The sequence below is a fragment of the Corticium candelabrum genome, chromosome 21 (genome assembly GCF_963422355.1).
Source record: "Corticium candelabrum chromosome 21, ooCorCand1.1, whole genome shotgun sequence".
Classification (NCBI taxonomy): Eukaryota; Metazoa; Porifera; class Homoscleromorpha; order Homosclerophorida; family Plakinidae; genus Corticium; species Corticium candelabrum.
The window spans coordinates 67,700-87,728 of record NC_085105.1 but is presented as its reverse complement, the minus strand read 5'-3'; the positions used below and the strand labels follow the sequence as shown (position 1 = coordinate 87,728).

At 39.9% G+C, this 20,029-nt stretch overlaps 4 protein-coding genes across 7 annotated transcripts; 3 read left to right on the top strand and 1 right to left on the bottom strand.

Moving 5' to 3' along the window:
- The first annotated feature begins 2,962 nt into the window (after positions 1-2,962).
- Positions 2,963-5,852, top strand: LOC134196740 (uncharacterized). Its single transcript, XM_062665962.1, has 3 exons — positions 2,963-4,880; positions 5,367-5,504; positions 5,567-5,852. The coding sequence occupies exons 1-3, from the start codon at positions 3,024-3,026 to the stop codon at positions 5,678-5,680; spliced, it is 2,109 nt and encodes a 702-aa protein (XP_062521946.1). The 5' UTR covers positions 2,963-3,023; the 3' UTR covers positions 5,681-5,852.
- Positions 5,853-9,640: 3,788 nt separating this feature from the next.
- On the top strand, positions 9,641-10,906 carry LOC134196152 (sperm axonemal maintenance protein CFAP97D1-like). 2 transcript variants are annotated; one of them, XM_062665221.1, is made up of 8 exons: positions 9,641-9,778; positions 9,850-9,930; positions 9,993-10,111; positions 10,266-10,320; positions 10,396-10,449; positions 10,517-10,618; positions 10,673-10,702; positions 10,770-10,906. In XM_062665221.1, exons 1-8 carry the CDS (start codon positions 9,686-9,688, stop codon positions 10,893-10,895), a joined length of 660 nt encoding a protein of 219 aa, XP_062521205.1. In that variant the 5' UTR covers positions 9,641-9,685; the 3' UTR covers positions 10,896-10,906. The 2 variants fall into 2 exon arrangements, with proteins under 2 accessions (XP_062521205.1, XP_062521204.1); XM_062665220.1 differs by having other exon boundaries at positions 10,505-10,618.
- A 129-nt stretch (positions 10,907-11,035) lies between these two features.
- Positions 11,036-16,971, bottom strand: LOC134196151 (uncharacterized). 3 transcript variants are annotated; one of them, XM_062665218.1, is made up of 11 exons: positions 16,872-16,971; positions 16,738-16,795; positions 16,632-16,673; positions 16,477-16,551; positions 12,852-16,406; positions 12,686-12,768; positions 12,551-12,630; positions 11,863-11,961; positions 11,738-11,803; positions 11,205-11,291; positions 11,036-11,141 (listed from the first exon to the last, which is right to left on the bottom strand). In XM_062665218.1, the coding sequence occupies exons 1-10, from the start codon at positions 16,930-16,932 to the stop codon at positions 11,238-11,240; spliced, it is 4,173 nt and encodes a 1,390-aa protein (XP_062521202.1). In that variant the 5' UTR covers positions 16,933-16,971; the 3' UTR covers positions 11,036-11,141; positions 11,205-11,237. The 3 variants fall into 3 exon arrangements, with proteins under 3 accessions (XP_062521202.1, XP_062521201.1, XP_062521203.1); XM_062665217.1 differs by having other exon boundaries at positions 11,109-11,291; XM_062665219.1 differs by lacking the exons at positions 16,738-16,795; positions 16,872-16,971 and having other exon boundaries at positions 11,109-11,291; positions 16,477-16,540; positions 16,594-16,635.
- Positions 16,972-17,002: 31 nt separating this feature from the next.
- On the top strand, positions 17,003-19,962 carry LOC134196635 (cytoplasmic protein NCK2-like). The gene is made up of 3 exons (XM_062665833.1): positions 17,003-17,122; positions 17,630-18,602; positions 19,506-19,962. The coding sequence occupies exons 2-3, from the start codon at positions 17,646-17,648 to the stop codon at positions 19,707-19,709; spliced, it is 1,161 nt and encodes a 386-aa protein (XP_062521817.1). The 5' UTR covers positions 17,003-17,122; positions 17,630-17,645; the 3' UTR covers positions 19,710-19,962.
- Positions 19,963-20,029: the final 67 nt, after the last annotated feature.

Below are 20,029 nucleotides of genomic sequence, written 5' to 3'. Positions count from 1 at the left end.
GTGTGTGTGTGTGTGTGTGTGTGTGTGTGTGTGTGTGTGTGTGTGTGTGTGTGTGTGTGTGTGTGTGTGTGTGTGTGTGTGTGTGTGTGTGTGTGTGTGTGTGTGTGTGTGTGTGTGTGTGTGTGTGTGTGTGTGTGTGTGTGTGTGTGTGTGTGTGTGTGTGTGTGTGTGTGTGTGTGTGTGTGTGTGTGTGTGTGTGTGTGTGTGTGTGTGTGTGTGTGTGTGTGTGTGTGTGTGTGTGTGTGTGTGTGTGTGTGTGTGTGTGTATGTGTAAGGTTGTAAGCGTTTGTACATGTTTATGTGAATGTGGTTGTCAGCATGGTTGTCAGCCTGCCTGTTCTGCTAGCTTAGCTTGCTATTGAGTGATCAGTTGCATTTGTTTTAGTTGTTGCACGTCGAGGAAGGAAGCAAACACAATGGCAGGACATCAAAGGGTGGATGGCTGATGTATGCCTTGTATGTTTTAATTATAGGTTCAGTTGTGATTATGTGTATATTGCATAGCAACTGAAAGTTTCAGATAGTCATATTGGAGATACTCACCGTAATTTTTGTGAAAAAATGAAATCTGAGCTGTCTGATGTTGTCAGCATGTTGCGGGTTTCCTGTCAGCAAGGAGCTGAAAATTATAAATCTTTGACTTCATCTGTGACTGGAATTGATATAGATGACTATGATGATTCTGATGTTCAGTTGGAACCTTACCGAGACTCAATCAAACCAATCACTAAGCAAGTTCTTGCTCACATTCAGATGGTTAGATGTACACACTGATTTGTTGTCATGGGATGTTCTCATTGGTTGTTGCTGCAGATGTCTGAGTTAATTTGTCATGAGTTAGGAGAACAGTATGAAGCTGAATTGTGGAAAAAAAGAGTCTGGATAGCATATGAGAGATATTGCTATGACAATTTAGGATCACACATTGAGAAAATGTATCAGGTAAGAAAACAACAGACAAGTTGAAACAGATTCTATCATATTGTCATGAGTTGGTTATCCAAGTAACTTGTTATGAGCCATAATTAATTAACTTGAATAAAGTGGGATGACTGCTTTACTGCGCATGTTGTATTTGGTTTTTCTATTCCCATCTAGAACTTCGATGCTATAAGGTGAATATGCACAGATGTTGTTCTTTATGAGACGACTTTTTGCAACGTTCATTATGTTGCAATTGGGAGCATCTTTTCTCATTAGTTGTATGGTATTCTCCTAATCTGAACTATGGATCCTCAAATATTCAGGGTTGGGGGTCACGGCTGTATGACTTGTTGGTGACACCATATTAATTAATAAGTATTGAAGTTTATCAGCTGTAGTCTCAGTTTGACTTCTACCAGTCTTAACACGAGGCACTTGCATGGGTATGACCAGCAGGTGTGGAAACCATGTTACCGTCACATACTGTTATGTACATTAGTGAAGTACTGATCGTAGACTACACTACTTCCTAACAGGAATTCTGTTTGTAGTTTCATTATATGTGTGATCAAACATTTCTTGAGAAACTGAAAAAATTGAGCGAGAAAAATCCTGCAGAGCTGGATCTTGGTATGCCTGCTGCTCCATGGCTCATCATCTTCAACAGAGACAGAATACAGCAAGAGGATGATGTAAAATATGATGCATCTCCAGCGCTGCTGCCCTCGCAATCATTGTTGAATTTCAGCTTCATAGAAGAAAGCGTTAGAAAAACTGAGAAATTGCCCATAGCTGCAACTGTTGGCAGCACTCCTGTCTTACATTATGTTAATCAACTGATGAGCCAGTTTCAAGGGACCAGAGTTGTTACCGAAATACCAACATTTACGGAGTGTTTTGGCTGTGTTACTGATCACTTAAGTTCTGTGTTGTGTGAGACAACACCTTTCAACAAACTCCAGTGCTTGACTGCTGCACTAAGAAAAGTGACATCATCAATTGCAAGACTTAAAAGCCTCAACAGAGAAGGTTTGTTAATTCTTTTTTTTTGCTGTATTTCTTTCTGCAATATCAGTCTTACCACATAATTGGTGAGACAGAGTGATTAAATCTCAACTGTTTAGTGGCTGAACAGACATCAATGTGTGATGAACTGTAGACAACTCTGTTTATTTACGTTTAGGAAATGAGATTGCTGATGTTGGAGGGGATGACTTGCTTCCTTCACTTGTCCTCATTCTGACAAGACTTGATCCAAGTCTTGTTTCTTCTATCCGTTGCCAGACACATATGCTGGAAGATCTCATGCCGATGTCATGCATTTGCTTTAGCTGAATTCCAAGTTGCTTTTCAAGTCATTGAAAGTCTTTTGTAAGTTGACATATTGTCATAATCAGCTTATTGCATCAAAGTAGTTTTGACGTTGCTGGACAATAATTGCAGACAATGGTTTGCAGTGGGCTAGTATGGTATATCATTTTGTCTGATTTAGTGGCTATTTGACTGAATGACCATTTGGATGCAAACTGATTGCTAGTGATTAGCTAGAGGCAACAGGCTACTGTGCATGCAATAATTCATAGGTTGTCATACGCATCCACTTACATCTGTTTGACTCTCAAAGCTACTAGCTGCCACTGATCATGAACATTACCCTATGTGGTGGATGTTGTGTATGCATATGTATGAGCGTGCGTGTACATTTACAGCATGTAGTTCTAAACCAGCAGCCAAAGTCAGTAAGAGCATGCAGCTACGCGCAACATCCACAATCTAGCAATATATTCGTTGACTTCGTGCATGTGAATGTAATGGAAGAAGCGGTAAGGACAATTGTGCTTGAAGTACTCAGGCGCATGGCCATCATTTATTTGCTAATGTAGACATTCTGTTTACACAACACTTCTTTCATACAGCAGAGTTGTGATTTACGCAAGATGGAAGTTCAGCCAGCCAAATTTTGTGCACATAATCACGCACCAATTTGGCGCATCTGCACGTGCAGTGGGCGTTTTCAGCACTCTAGGGGCGTGGTTTAATTTCGCAAACGATTTTGTTTACGAACTTGTCACAGGTCGTATTTCACTGTTGTGGAGGACATGTCTCACAACGGCAATCTGCCGAAGACGCAGCCTGTTGTTATTCAACGTGGCCGAATCACGAAAAGGACTCGCAAAGGCATTGGACGTTGGCTACCCAGGTACTGGACACTCTACACAGATGGCACGTTGATGTACCACGACTCTGAGAAACATTCTCGTAAAGAAAACCCCAAATTTGTAGTCAATGTTACATCTCAGTGTTACGACGTGAGACGAGGAGCAGAAGCGTGCGACTGCTCTTTCCCTAGACGAGTGCCGAGTGAGAACTGTTTTGGATTAGTGACTGCTACGCGTGTTTTCTATCTGTATACAGAAGCCAGCGAAGACTGCAGACGGTGGATGGAGAATATCTCAAGAATGGCCAAGAATATGATCAGCAGCAACTGGAATTTCACAGGCATGGGAACTTCAACACCGCAAAGTCACAGAGGTTTGAAACACGATCGTCCACCGTCTGAGACGTCTCTAAACGAATTGGGCAGAGATTCAGGCGTTTTTGTAGTAGCTTCAACAAGGGAATCAACAGTAGACCCGATCGAAACGACCAATGACGAAAAGGTAGGCACACGGTCGTTGCATGCGCTTAGCACGGGTGAGGCGCTACAGACTCGGAAAGAAACGAGGTCGCAAACGACAAACGAGACAAAACCATCGGTAGCTGAGAAAATTGACACCACGTCAGCAGAAGGGAATACGAGAACAAGAACAACGAAATCTCTCTCCGTGTCGTATATTGCAACGAGAGACTCTGTTGTTTCTGCAACGTCTAGAGAGACCGAATCAGACGTGGATGTTCTCAAGGACACTGACGTTTTCATGCGAACGCAGTCGCCTGGAGCCGAAACGTTCAAAATCGATACCAGACCAAGAAAGAGATCATCCGCTAGGAAACCTGAAAGCACCAAAAAACGCTTTCCAAAATTTGGAAGACGAAAATCAAAGGAACAGCCAAAGAAAGAAGACAAAGTAATACGTGCGTCAACGGAAAACACGGGAGCTATTGGATTCATCAAGTACCGCGATGCAGACGGGGTTGTACAGTTTGCACAAGTGAGTGCTGACGAACTAAACAGACAGCAACAAGGGGAAGGGGAAGACACGGAAGATCTAGTGGACGATTTGGAAGCGGAACCAGATATTCCAGAGGAGGAAGAACCACATGTAGACCCACAACAACTGGCTAGAGAGACCATGCAGCGGTTTGGCCCAAACGAGACGCCATTGACTTCTGAACAGCATCAGTTGGAGGAGGGGCATCAGTTGGAGGAGGGAAGTCTAGTAGAAAAGGCAAATCAAAATGATGTGGGAATGGAAGAAGCAGACCAATGTGAACCCGCAGTTTCCAACGTAAACGAGGACAAGGCAAAAACAAATCAAGGTGATGTGACTGAAGGAGGCAATTGTGAACCTGCAGTTGCCGACGTTAGCGAGGAACAAACGATAGTTGAGGCAACTGACATTGATGCGATAGATATTGAGGCTCCAGAGTCTGACAATGAAATGAAGACATCTCCTGTTAGGAGACGAAAAATCAAACCTGCGGACAGTTGGATACGACGACAATCAGCGCTGTCTAAAAACTTTGAAGAGCAGGACAAACCGATCACGAGAGGAGCAACAAAAATAGGCGTTAAGCCCGCAGAAGAAGCTCGTAAAGCAGCAGGATCACTAGTTACACAGTCACCGTTTATTAGGAAAATAGCGAGTGTACAGGAGAGCCTATCTAAAGCGGTAGTAGAAACAACAGATCTTGCACAAATCAGAGAAGTGCCTCGTAATCTTGAAAACGTTGAGTGTAGGGCAGGGAAATTAACACCATCAGAATGGAAAAGAGGAGGTGCAAGTACTGACAAGGTAGGAGAAATGTCAAGCAAATATTAATGGCGTGTGTACAGCAGTGCATGCTAGGTACATCTAGGTAAAGTAGAAAGACAGGCGGCCGGTGTCACAGAATAACGCATGTAGGTGCGATATAATCATAGTTTGTCGTCAGTTACTAGACCTGCTAGTCAATATGTTTCTTCTCGTTTGTAATGAAGTAAAGCACTACATCGCTCTTCAGAACTGCTTGCGCTCTTGAGCCATGCACACATATTCAAATTTAGTGCTCTGAACAGACCGCGACAGAAAATTCTAGGAGCGACACAATCTATCGCGCCCGGCAAGTCTTTCAAGCGACGGGATATTTTCTTGCGGCGATTAAATATCAGGGCGACAGATCCTGTGACACCGGAGTCCGGGACTGCCCTTACAAACAGGCAGATTCAGGCTTAGATCCAGGCTGCTTCCTTCTACAATAGCCTAATTAATTGGTCTGTACTCTGGACTCTTTCGTTACAGCTAGTGAAAGAGATAATGCGCCTTGGACAAACAAATAGTTGCGGCCAATATGAAGTGAGACACGGCATTCTACGAAAGGAAGCAGCTAGCTGTATTGGTAACTTGTCTGCAACACTGAGAACTGCCAAAAGACTGCGCGTAAGATCAGTCATCACTAGCATTGACTACACAATAGTAAATAATCAGTTGAACTATGTCAGATGGTAACATACAATGGCGAGCTACTGCTTCAAGGTGTCCATGATTCAGTGGTGATCACGCTGCCACAACAGAGACTCTCAACTGCAAGTGCAGAAGCAACGACTGAGCATTGAAGAAAGACATCTGTACATGTCTAGATAATTACAGTAGATAGATATGTTCTTGTAATACTAACTGGATCACGTTTAGTCACTATACGCAAAGAATTCACTAGGATCTTGCTCGTTGTCTATGGTGGCACCTAGAGTTAGCCACGCCCATTTAGCACAAATCCACTATATCGAGTTCAGCTTCAACTTAAGTCTCTTGCAAGTACAGAACGTTACCCTAACCGGGGCGCCGGGGCGGGCGATTTTTTTGGGCTGAGTTAGGGTGAGCGTGGGTGTGGGCAGGTAGGCGTTCCGCGCGACAACTAAACCCACCAAGACGACGTTTAGAACGCATCGCTTACAGTTACAACAGTTTCTTACAGATACACACACAATTCGGCACCGAGTGATGGCTGCATTGAGACGGGACCCCATATCGGGACCACACGACGGCGATCGCTGTAAATTTACTAAAATGAGCCTCGACCAAGATTAGTGATGACCACAGACATTATCAACACTACGGTGTAGCGAATTGAAAGTTTTTCAAGAGGGCTCACAGTTTTGAACGTCGTCTAACTACAGCTGCTTTCTCTACAGATCGAATTCGAGTAAATTGGACAGCAGGTAATGTCATCCATAATAAAAATAATCATTTTATTTTTTAAAATCATTTTCGGTCAGTTTTAGTATTACTTAGCTAAATTCAACTGTACATCGACATGCAGTGTATACATGCATGCATCGAATTGTTTACTCAAAGTGGCAAATCTAATTTTGTGTGAAATTACACATACATACATACATATACATACATGCATGCATACACACGTATCTGTATATTTGTATATATATTTTAATAGTATGTATGTTATATAATATACTGTATAATATACTGCATAACATACTGTATAATATACTGTATAATATACTGTGTATATACTGTATATATGCTGTATAATATACTGTATAAAATACTGTGTGTATATATATATATATATATATATATATATATATATATACTGTATAATATCATTATATGCTGTATAATATACTGTATATATACTGTATAATATGCTGTATATATACTGTATAATATCATTATATACTGTATAATATACTGTATAATATACTGTATAATATACTGTATGTATGCTGTATAATATACTATAGATATATACTGTATAATATGCTGTATAATATAATGTATAATATAATGTATATAAACTGAATAATATGCTGTATAATATACTGTATAATATACTGTATAATATACTGTATAATATACTGTATAATATACTGTATATATGCTGTGTAATATACTGTATAATAAACTGTATATATACTGGATAATATGTTGTATAATATACTGTATATATACTGTATAACATACTGTATATATGCTGTATAATATACTGTATAATATACTGTATATATTTTTGCATGGCGATTTTAGCCAAATGAGTCCTGTTGTATTAATTTATTTCTGGTTCTATGGGAATGAACATGTGTTCTCCATTGTCATAGACTGTACTCAGTTTCTGGCTAAGAGAAAAGGTGGTGCACGTCCCCTACACAGGGATTCACAGCTCTTTCGGAAAGAATCTGCTAATCTTTGTTGTTTTCGAGAAGTAGGTTTGTTTTGACTATATACTTCACGAGCGGAGGAATCGGAGTGTCCCATGTGAAACACTGTCTAACCTATTGGTCCGGGACTATGACGATAGTCACCATTGCAAGCGGTTTAATTACTCTACATAAATTTGTCAACATCACCAACTTAATTAATTAAAGAAGACCTGAATTTAGTGCTGGAATAAATTGGAATACAGAATTAGTCAAAAGGTAACTATGGCATTAAATTTGTGTCATAGTCTGAAATATAATATATGAAACCGTTTGATGGGAGTCTGAAGCTGCTTATGTCGATTCAACGAATACGCCAAATATTTGTGAAAGTCTATCTTCAATGTACCATTACAGTATTCATGCAGGACCTGAGGTTTGAAGAGATAACATTCCTTTGTGTGTACATTTAACATCAATCAAGACAGATGCTAATATACCAACCTACTCGTCAGGTGTCTGTAAAAAATATATGAATACACTAGTACTAGCTACGCTTATACGTAGCTAGTATGTGATGTGCTATCTCTTCGTACCACATAAACCCATAAAATTTGTTATTAAATTAGATTAATAGCTTGAGTAGCAAACAACATGCATGTCATTCTGTGAAAATTAACTTCCTCACGCACTGTTCATTATAATTACTTTATTATAATACAGTATATTATACAGCATATACACAGTATATTATACAGTATATTATACAGTACATATACAGTATATTATACAGTATATATAAAGTATATATACAGTATATTATACAGCATATTATACAGTACATATGCAGTATCTTATATAGTATATTATACAGCATATATACAGTATATACAGTATATTATACAGTATATTACACAGTATGTATACAGTATATTATGCAGTATATTATCCAGTATATTATATAGTATATAATACAGTATATATACAGTATATTATACTGTATATATACTGTATAACATACTGTATATATACTGTATAATATACTGTATGTATACTGTATTATATACTATATAATATACTGGATAATATACTGCATAATATACTGTATACATACTGTGTAATATACTGTATAATATACTGTATATACTGTATATATGCTGTATAATATATTATATAACATACATACTATTAAAATATATATACAAATATACAGATACGTGTGTATGCATGCATGTATGTATATGTATGTATGTATGTACGTATGTATTTGTAATTTCACACAAAATTAGATTTGCCACTTTGAGTAAACAATTCGATGCATGCATGTATACACTGCATGTCGATGTACAGTTGAATTTAGCTAAGTAATACTAAAACTGACCGAAAATGATTTTAAAAAATAAAATGATTATTTTTATTATGGATGACATTACCTGCCGTCCAATTTACTTGAATTCGATCTGTAGAGAAAGCAGCCGTAGTTAGACGACGTTCAAAACTGTGAGCCCTCTTGAAAAACTTTCAATTCGCTACACCGTAGTGTTGATAATGTCTGTGGTCATCACTAATCTTGGTCGAGGCTCATTTTAGTAAATTTACAGCGATCGCCGTCGTGTGGTCCCGTCTCAATGCAGCCATCACTCGGTGCCGAATTGTGTGTGTATCTGTAAGAAACTGTTGTAACTGTAAGCGATGCGTTCTAAACGTCGTCTTGGTGGGTTTAGTTGTCGCGCGGAACGCCTACCTGCCCACACCCACGCTCACCCTCACTCAGCCCAAAAAAAAAATCGCCCGGGGCGGATATAGAATTTGAAATGATGGAGTGCTAAACAGGAACTAATAATTAAGCACTAGAACAACTAGGGTGAAAAGTAGACAACAAAAATTACGTAGGTGATTACATGTACAAGCATCAAGACAAGCAGTCCACTAGATGAGCGATTCGGACAGCTCACGTGGATACAGGCTGCAATCCCAAGGTGCGCAGATTCAAAAATGAATTTCTTCAGAGTCTCTAGAGAAATTTTACACTTAGAGATTTATTATGCATTGTCTAGAATAGCCTTTGTTAGTATTAATTAGTGAACAGAAGTCTGGTTAAAAGCCAGAAAAATGACTTTCTGCTAGAAATATCAAGCAGTCTATTTTTCCACGTGTAAAGTATGGTTGCTAGACCTGCTCATATTATGCACATTTTGTCTTCCACTAGGCTGTGCCGCACTGCTCAAGGAACGTAGAAAGTAAAACAAGTAAACTTACAACAAAACCAAACTACAAGAATGCCAAACTGGCTTGACATTCCAGTGAACCCAACCCCACTCGATCACCATATACCTAGAATGTTATACGTAATCATTTTTGAATAATTAAATTAAACAATTTTTGCACAATCCGGGAGTTAGAGTTGCCATAACAACAGTCATCTCTAGCCGTGTGAGTGTCCACTGATACGTTTAACTAGGTATGTTTAGAGCAGCACAGTCAACAGAACCAGTTAATAGCCGCTACCTTCAAGAAAAGTGGGATGCTACAACGTATACCATGCATCGGCAAAGGGTGAGGCAAGCCTACGCTAGCTGTCTAAACATGCAGGATCCGGAGAAATCGTTGGACTTTTGTTCGGAAAGGTGAGAGCTGCAAGGCCGACGGTAGACACTACGCAGCCATCGCTCCATCCTCATGTTCGCTCCAAAGCGAGAAAACGACAGGTACTGTACAAGTTACATTTTAGTATACTCACAACCACGCCCACAAAGCAACGCCTTTTTAGCTAGACGAAACACGATTCGCTCAAATTGAGAAAGACAATAGAAAACTATTGGAACACATGACTCATATCATGAAGAGGAAAGGAAGAATAGACCATCATAACGATTACTACCACAAAAGGTACAGTGAGTACTAAAATTTTAGTGGCATGTTGTGTGTGCACATATGGCTTGACACGCAAGCACTATATAGTGCCCATACTGCAAAACAGAACGCACTGATAGTAATACTGAAAAAGTGCGACGCAACAATTAGCTCGGTTCTGATTTTGCAGCACAAACAGTTGTAAACGACAGAGAGAATTGGATAGAATAGCACAAGAAAATGAAGTAGGTCAATGGCAAAGTTCTTAATTCTTAATTTTCTGCTTTGATACATACTAATCGAAACGTTTCATCTTTCAGAAGATGCTTGGTAGGATTGCATCACTGCAACCTGTTTACAGTACAGTAAAATGGGTTAGAAACCTATTTAATCAATCTGATCCAACTGCAAGAGCTATTTTCAGTGCAGCTTTGTATACAGGCAGCAGAAAGCAAGGAACATCAGCAGCAACTGTTTATCAGTTCCAGATACTCACGAAATAGAAGAACCCAGCTTCCTGCTCTGAATAGAACACCTGCACGTGTAAGTTGCTCATCTAGGGTTGACATGATAAGCAAATCAAATATTTGGTTTTAGGAAAGAAGAGGACTATCTTCCAGTTTGGAGGTATACAGTAATTCTTTTTTTTGTTTCTGCTATGAATTGGAATTATGAAGTCCCTCATTATCCATAGCCACATTTCACATCACACAGCAGAACAAGCTACACATCAGATAATGAACATCGACTGATAACCACAAAGCCTCTCCCATACATTGGAGAGACTCCTGAAGAACCAGAAGAGACTGATAGAGACTAGCCACTTACTCATGATTCGTTGTAGGCATGCTGCTGCAAAGAGAACACACAAGGTAGCTGTGTGCACACATTTAATACTGCTCATCACACAGATTATATGAAACTTTTGAGTAATTCATTGCCAAAACCTTTAATGGTGTACAACAATGCACTATTTACTTTGTCCAAAGCAGGTACTACAATATGTTTGGTGTCTTTCATCTGATCATCTGGTGTCCTTTGAAATATCCTTGCATCCACAAGAGAGCTTTATATTTATACAGTCATGAGTGATTTAACATCCAGAGTAAAGATATTTTCATGAGTAGACCTTATTCACCAGTCATTCAGAAACACTCGTCTTTCAGCATTCAACAGGTCTCTGTAAAGTAGTTGTCTTCTCAATCAGTTCTGGTGTCTAGTAACATGTACAACATGTACAGTATGGCCATACCAATTTAATTTTGTTTGCACAGCTGAATGATGCAAGTGTCTTCTAGAATGGTTTGGAACTAAATCGACGGTATACATAAATTCGTGTCATACTAGGTCTTGCCAGAGTGTGTGCCACAAAAGGTGTTCCAGATTTGTAAAAAAAGCCAAACTAGATCCTTCAGGTGACTGCTAGAACAATAATTATAGTAAACTGCTAAGAATAAGGAGGTCACCTTCCTTGAGATTTGCCTCAGTCCAACAGTATGAATGTACAAACAGATAACTACAGTAATCAGTTGTGTTATCACATATTTCCATGATAATTAGCGATCATGCGACTAACAAATTTATACATCTGACAAATGCTCTGCCCACATTAAATTAAAGTGGTATGGCTTAGTTAAGTACAAAAATGCAAGTAAAACTCACTCTCTGCCACCTTTCAACCAACTTTTCATATGCTGCATTGTAGAAGCGAAAAACCTCATCACAATCCTAAAATCAATAATCACCATAACGGATACAAACAACAACGCATGGCTGTCAGTACTAACTATTCTGACGATGTGTCCAGGAGGGTTGTATGTGTAACAGTTCTGCTGTACAAGTTGCATGTCAGCATTCCATTGTGAGTAATGACTATAGAGGCCAGCCTGTCATACATGATCTCACACATCACAATCAGACAGAACATTTCCTGCTGGGAATTTTGACTTAAGCAATAGTGTGGGATATGCAAGCGCTGTGATCACTGACTCAAGTTATGTAAATATCAGTTTTATCAAGTCCAACATTTCAAAGAAGCCCACTCTCACGTCTAGACAGATACCAATCTTTTTACAACTATCTACCATGATAGTTTGATTTTGTGTGGAGTGTCCTATAGAAACTGGGAAATTCCGAATGCTACTAAAAGTAAGCAAGATATGAGGTAACTGGTTAACTCAAAGCATGAAAGCAGTTTGGTGTGACAGTTCTGTAAGCCTATTTGTAACATGCAGTAATCATAAATTGCTACTGTTCCCTGCACAAATTAACCTGTCTGGGCCGGCGGACAGGCAAAAACTATTTGAAGCCCTGAACTGTGAAGTAAAACACAGTTCAGTTATTTTTCCCAATAGAATGTGCATAATGTGCTCCTAACACGCCAGTGAAACACACATTTCTATGTCTGTTGAATGACTCACTTATTTAAAACCATCACTCAGATTGCAAAAAAACAGTGCAAGAATGCGTACTTACCTCTAACTTCTTTTTTATTGTTGTAAAGTCCATTGGATGTTTTACTTTATCACAATAATCAGGAACCTCATTCAAATCAACTAGCAATACAATGTTATGGATCCCTAGTACATACCAAAGATTTTGTCCACATACTGGGATCAAGAAACCAAGATGAAGCACTTGCTTCACTTTTAGGCCGATTAGAACCTCGCACACGACATACACGATACATCAAACTAAACAAGACATCATATATAATATAATACAAGAAAAGAACAACACAGCACTAAACGTTAATGATCTATGAACCACCACTTACGCAAGAGCAGCCTTAATCCATGATGGTACAGTAATTGTTTCGGTTCTTGGAGCAGGGTATGGATCATCTGTCATAACTGCGGTCAGCTTGCGTTTTCGTTTGCTGTGTCGTAGTCCTGAGCTATCATCTCCATCTGAGTGATCTGTCAGTGAAGCTGCTGCTGAGCTTCGTCTCGTTGTGATGATGTTTGCTGGTCTGGTTGTTGGATATGAGTATGACACTGACCTCTCCAGATGACTAGGTCTCTTCCCTCTACCTTTGTTTCCTCCTTGGTTGCTGTCTCTGTGAGTTTGATGACTGTGTGTATATGGTTGGTCAAATGAAGACACTGGTAGGTTCCTTGTAACGGTTAGTTCATTTGTTAGAGATGAAACTGATGCAAAAAGAGAGGATGACGAGTGAGACACTGTTGTATCAGCAGCTGATATAGCAGCAAAAACATCTGATAAAATATCAGGGTCTAAAGATGCTTCAAATGAAAGATGGTCACTTGACAGGAATGACTCAGGGTCATCTAAGTTGACACCCAATTCATCAATAATTGATTTCAACTGATCTGCGTCAGACTCATCTTGCAACTGTGAGTCTGTTGTCATGTCCCTAAACACATCCAACATACTATGAACATCTGAAAATGCAGGCTGAGAAGCAACTGGAGTAACATGAGCTGATAAAGAGGATGGCCGTAATGAAATAGGCTGAACTCTGTTTTGTTGGGTATTTCCAGTAGTTACAACAGCTTGTGAAGAGGTTCCACTGCCTGAAAGAGATGTTGCAACTGACTGTTGTGCAGTTACTGTGCTGCCTTGAATTCTTAAGTGAATGGCTCCAGTGTGACTATGTGATGTACATGAAGAAACTAAAACACCCTGTGGCATAGACCAACTAGGTTGTGTCAGTGGTGATTGTGTAGAAATTATTGTACCACTACATGGCAGTAATGTTGAGACCACTGGGAAAGGTCGCAAGCTTGTATCTTGCCTTGTACTTGAAAGCTGCCTTAATGTAGGACTACTAGATGGAGTGGTAAAACCTTGTTGTTTAGCAAATAAATCAGACGTTAGATGAGGTGTCACTACTGCCAAGCTGTGCCCTACTTTTTTATGCTGTACTGCTGAACCTAGCGTAGTTAGGCAAGCTGATTGGTTTGGAGTTTGAGCAGCTGGTTGTAAAGTATGACAGCTCAACAAATGAGGTGAACAGGAACCAGTTTGTTGACTACTACCTTCAGTAGATTCTTGAGAACAAAGGGAACCCAAGCTTGATGATGTTGAGTACAAGGAGTGTGCGGTATGAATACCAGCACTGGTAGTTGTCGTGAGAACAAATGGGACAATTGATGTGGCTGTTGCAGTTGTAAGTGTAGGAGTCATGTTCTTTAGATTTCCTTCACCTTTGCAAAAGAGCTGGTCAGGCAAACTTGCTATCACACGGCCTGAACTGGCAGACACCACTGACGGACTGATCACAGTAGATGCCTCACTGAATGACTGAACTACCAACTCATCCTCCCCTTTGCCTGTACTGCTGTTATCCTCTCTTACTTCCAAAGAACTTGTTTCCCCAAACCTCAACACTTCCTGTGCAGACATGTGACTATTGTTACTAGTTTTCAGCATGTCCTGTTTAAGCTCTTGTGCAGCACCACACTCTCCTATGTGAAGTGCAGCATGCTGTTGTTGCTCAGTTGCCTCTTTTCGCTCCATTTGCAAAGGTATTGTTTCTTCATCATCGTGGCACATTTCTGCATGTTCTTGGTTCTTGCTTTTATCATGATCGCTGACTACTCTGCTGGCAGGTGCTACAGCACTAGTCTGAAGGGACAGCAATGTTGTTGTTGCTTCTAACAGAGATGGGTTACGAAGCAGTAATGCAGTCGTGCTGTCACTTGAAGATCCACTGCCAGTCTGAAGCCTTACAAGTTCTTTTGCAGCTTGGGTTACTTCACTGTCAGGACTGCCTGTTTCAGTAAAATCAGCTGCTCCTGCCTGACAAGTACCTGTCTGTCCACTAGCAGGTGGCAACACAACTTGTTCTTTGCTAATACTACGAGTTGTAACAGACTGAAAATTGTTCACTAAAGGAGCACCAGCACAGCATGCAGAAATAGCCTGTACAGACTTAGAAACTGTGGATGTAGTCAAGTCAGAATGACTAAGTGATGACAAATTGACTCCTGAAAGTGGCGTATGAGATGAGGGAAGTGGTTGAGATGGTACAATGTTGGCTGCAGATAGGGGAATGAGAGAGAAAGCAGATGGAGTTGTTGATGTACCATGATGTGGCAAAAGAATTGCTCTCCCTGGTTGCCCATCACTGCTACTCATGACATAGACATTTCCTAATGTTCTCAGTGATTGCTGATTGACCAAAGTGCCAGAAAATAGTTGAGCTGTAGTGGTTGTGGATGCTGTTGTAGCTGGGTTAGCGGGTACAGCACATGACACCCAACTCTCTAATGACACATTTGAATTTAGACTAGATGTAACAGAAAGACGGCTAGGACAAGACAATAATGATGTAGTAGCAGTTAAAGCTTGTCTAGAAAGAACAGATTGAGAGTACAATGGCTTGGAAGTAGTAACTGGCAGTTGTTTTAAGAAAGAAGATGTCAACAATACGGAGGAAGAAGTGACACGAGGGATACTACTTTTCATATCTGACAATGACTGAGTTAACTGTAATGTACTTTCATGTTGTATTGCAGTTACTGGACACATAAACCGAACTTGTGAAACGGTTGGCGGTGTGAGAGACACTGCACATGAAGGCCTGTTGATAGACAATGACCCTAATACCTTCGTTGTTGCCCTTGTTGTTGTGGTTGTATGAATACCAAGCGAGGTCACTGTTGACGTAGTGGTCACAACTGCCACGGATGGCACAGGTGAAGAGTAACCGCTAGTGTGAAAGACAACTGGAGTCAGTGACACAGAGACTGGAAGTTCAGATTCCTGACTCATAGACACTGATACAGGCATTGACTTCGTTAACTCAAATGGCTTGTTTCCAAATGTTTGAGTATCTACTGCTCTTAAACAGGTCACAAGCTTCTTGTTGAAGGCACTAGCTGCTTCATATTGAGATGACTGATAACCAGTTTCACATGGAGATATAGCACTTGTACTGACTACAGTTTTATGAGATGCGTATTTTCTCTTTGTTCCCCGTCTTCTTCCTTGTCGTGTTGGCCTTGTGATCTCCTTCCTGTGTGACTCTGCTGCATCTAAACCACATACTTCACTGTGAGCATTGGCACTGGACTCTAAAATTTTAGCTACAGCTACAGACATTGAGCTGCTCATTGTTGCTTTTGATGAGGAGAGCTGTAGTCCAAATAATCCTGATGTCTGCAACTGTGAAGACCTAGTAGGAGACTCTGCTTCATTTCTTGGTAGATCTGCCAATCCCAATGCAACACTAGCAGTGACAGTAGCCACTCCACTATTGATAAGATTCTGCAAGTGCTTTACAGGTACCACACGGGGTCGTGAAAATGGACAAGGTCGTCTTCCTTCTTCAGACCAACCTGTAGAAGTATCTTCTCCATTTAGTCTGGAAAGTAAACAAACTAATTTATGAAGTTGACATCTTGATTAATTAATGTCATGATCAAACAAACTACTTGTCTGCTATTCGTTCCAACTCTTCGTCATTGACAGCTCGTCGTATTTCAGCTTTATGTCTTTCTTCAGACACACTGAGTCAACACAAAACATTAACACTAATATACGCATATCACCTTGCCTCATCACAACTAAGATACTCAGCAGTCGTTACCCTAGGTGTTGACGCAGCAATGTGAGAAGTTGTCTCTTCTCTCTGCAAAAACACTTGCCACTTGCACACTGTCACGAAGAAGAGAAATATTGACACGTTTGCTCACTCGTCAAAATTTCCCTGTGCTCTCAACGAATACACTACGGCCGAGTAAGCTTCTAATTCTAGAAGAATAGTGAAGTATTGGGCAACTGCGTCCTAATGAGACCCCCACAAATGAAACACTTGAACCAAACTCACCCAGTCTTCTCAGTTTTCCTTTTACCTCCTGACGATTCAATTCGTTTTGTTGTTCATGCATTACTATACTTTTACGACACGAGCGCCCGCCATTGCTGCTTCTGTGTGTACGCATGCGTTTAATTCAGACATTTCTATGTCCCGGACATTATTGGTGTGTTGAATCGTTGCAGCGTAACTTGTCTTTGGTCATCATTATGCGCTGTGCGGCTTTCATAATATAATTGAAGCACAGTGTAGAAGCCAGGAAAGTAAGTACACGCGGATATCGTGCATGTTTGTTGCTAGCGCTGTTTGTAGACGCTAGAGCGCTTCCGCTCTTTCTACGTTCTTAACTAGATCGTTTCGTTATTGTGAACGAAATGGACGTAATGACGTGACCGAGTCAGGGAAATTAGGGTTTCCATATCTTATAAATGCGAAGAAAGTAATGGAATGAAAGACCGTCATTGTACGTGTTCTCAGCTTTCTAAGTTCGATCTCTCAAGGTAACAGGGTGTTACAATGGGCTCTCTGCTGTTTCTATGGCTTTCCAATGTGTTTACAAGTATGGTAGTAACAGACAAGCCGGGAGACACTCCACCTTATTGATATTTTCTTCCGGCACGACTGATGACGAAACGGTAGGTTCAGTATTACTTTTTATTCTTAAACCATGAGACGTTGGTCATTTACGCCAAGCCAATCTAGCTGGTCAGGGCTTTGCTTTTGGGGATTGAATTTTATTTTTATTGCGTTATCCCGGATGTTTTACACAGGTGGGGCAAGAGAACGATGTCAGACGACAAGGTTGCTGTAGTGTTGTACGACTATAATTCTAAGCAGGATGAAGAGTTGACAATAAAGAAGAATGAAAAGTTGAGCGTGCTCGATGACTCAAGGACTTGGTGGCTTGTACGCAATGAGCGAGGACAGAGCGGTTATGTTCCATCCAATTATGTTCGCTTAGAGAAGAAGAGCAGTGGAGGACTGATGGGCAAACTGAACAACATGATGAAACGTACAGTAGCGAGTAGTAAGCAAGAGCCATCTGACTCAGCTGCAACTTACCAACAGGTTGATCTTGTGAGAACTCCATCACAGTCTAGTGCGCCTCAAGGGAGCAAGAATATTGCCATTGCCAAATATCAGTATGATGCTGCAAGGGAAGACGAATTGTCAATACAGAAAGGTGACCACATAATTGTAGAAGAGAAAGAAGAAGATGGTTGGTGGAAAGGAGAATGCAGGGGCTGTTCAGGATGGTTTCCTTCCAATTATGTTGAAGAGGTTGTACAGGCTAGCATCACTCCAACTGATGGGTCTGTTAGTTCATCGCAATCGCAAGATGACCATTCAATGTTCATCTGTGTTGTTCGAGCTTTGTATCCATTTAACAGCGGAAATCCCGAGGAATTACCTTTTCAAAGAGGAGATTTGATGGACATTGTTGATCAACCAGCCAATGACCCTGATTGGTGGGAGGCAGTGAAAGCAGATGGAACTCGTGGAGTTGTACCTCGTAACTATGTAGACGTAATTCATGATGCTGTTCCTGTTTATCCTCCACACAAGAAAAATTTCAGAGTTGTTCCTGATGAAATATTGGGTATTGGTGGCCATGCTGCAGCAAGTCTTGATGGCTTCCATTCGGAAGATTGGTTTCATGGCAAGATCTCAAGACAACTAGCTGAGCAATTGTTCTACGTAGCAAACATAGGAGACTTCTTGGTGAGAGAGAGTGAAAGTGCGGTAAGTGGCTAACTCTGTCAACAATGATTATTAATGTTAGAGTTCTATACTCACTGATTCTCTGCTGCTTTTATCAGTGTACTGCCAAAGCATTTATGATATTAATTAGTATTGAATAAATAACGGACTAAACAGTAGGTGTCTTAAATAGTTTAAGTGATTATATTGACGATGTTTGTTGCAATGGTACTAATTGTAGCAATTGCTATGGTGGCACAAATGAATGTGAATTGATTTTGGTAATGAATCAACAGTCGAATTCAATATCCAGATGCATTGGAATTGTTATGTAAGTCAACATCAAGACAATCAACAGGAGTTAGAAATCATTTTGTTTCCTCTGTATTCTCATAATACAGAGGGAATAGAATAGTTTTTTTACTAAAATGCCTTTTTATTAGTTTATGTTGGTGCTATGTGATATGTCTGCATTCTGTCCTTTATCTGACATTAATACTGTATGTATTTATGTGTTGCTACTTTTCATTTGTGTATTAATTAATGTACGTAATTTGTTTGTTTTGTTGTTGTTTTTGTTGTTGTTGTTGGTCATAGCTGTATGTTGTTTGCACCAGATCTCTGTGCGATGCAAATATATATTGTATTTATATAAATGTGAAATGATGGTAACAATATTTGCCAACTTTTCCAGAGGAAGAGCAGTTCTTTCTTTCTTATGACTCTGACATACGGTAAATATGCAAGGGGGTGCATGTAAGAGTCATGTGATATCATAAAACTAGCTCATGATAATCACCTCGGAATGAAAACTCATGCTTGTTTTAAACTAAATGTTACTTAGTAGAGATTGGATAAACGACATGTGACATTGGAGACAGGGGCATACATAAGTAGATGCATTTGAAGTAGCTTGCTGTTTTATTGTTTTGTATTGTGTGTTAGTCTGGTGACTACTCTATTTCAATGAAAGCTCCTGGAAAAGTGAAGCATTTCAAAGTGAAATCTCTTGACTCAGGGAAACTTGGAATTGGTCAGAGAAAATTCAACACAATGGAAGAGTTGATAGAGCACTATAAGCATGCTCCTATCTTCACAACACCCGATGGAGCGAAGTACTACCTGGTTAGACCTTTTCCTAGACAATAGTTTGTCTACTGAGATGACTTGCTCTTAGTGACACTAACTGATAGTTTATTAGTCACAATTGGGTGAGAGACATATACAGGGGTGCATATTTTGGTGGTGAAGTGAGCTGCTGTTTTACTTGCTTTTGGCAAACATAGTCTTTTGGCAAATTATCAACAATAAAATATGTAGAGTGTGAATGGTTGAATTGGTGCAGTGAATTTATGCAGTTATACTGTGAGACTAAAGTCTGTAGTTGTGCTATCAAATATACTTTAATTAACTCCTCATCATTGTTAATTAATTTTTTTGTGATTTCGTAAGGAGCTTTCATTCTTCAA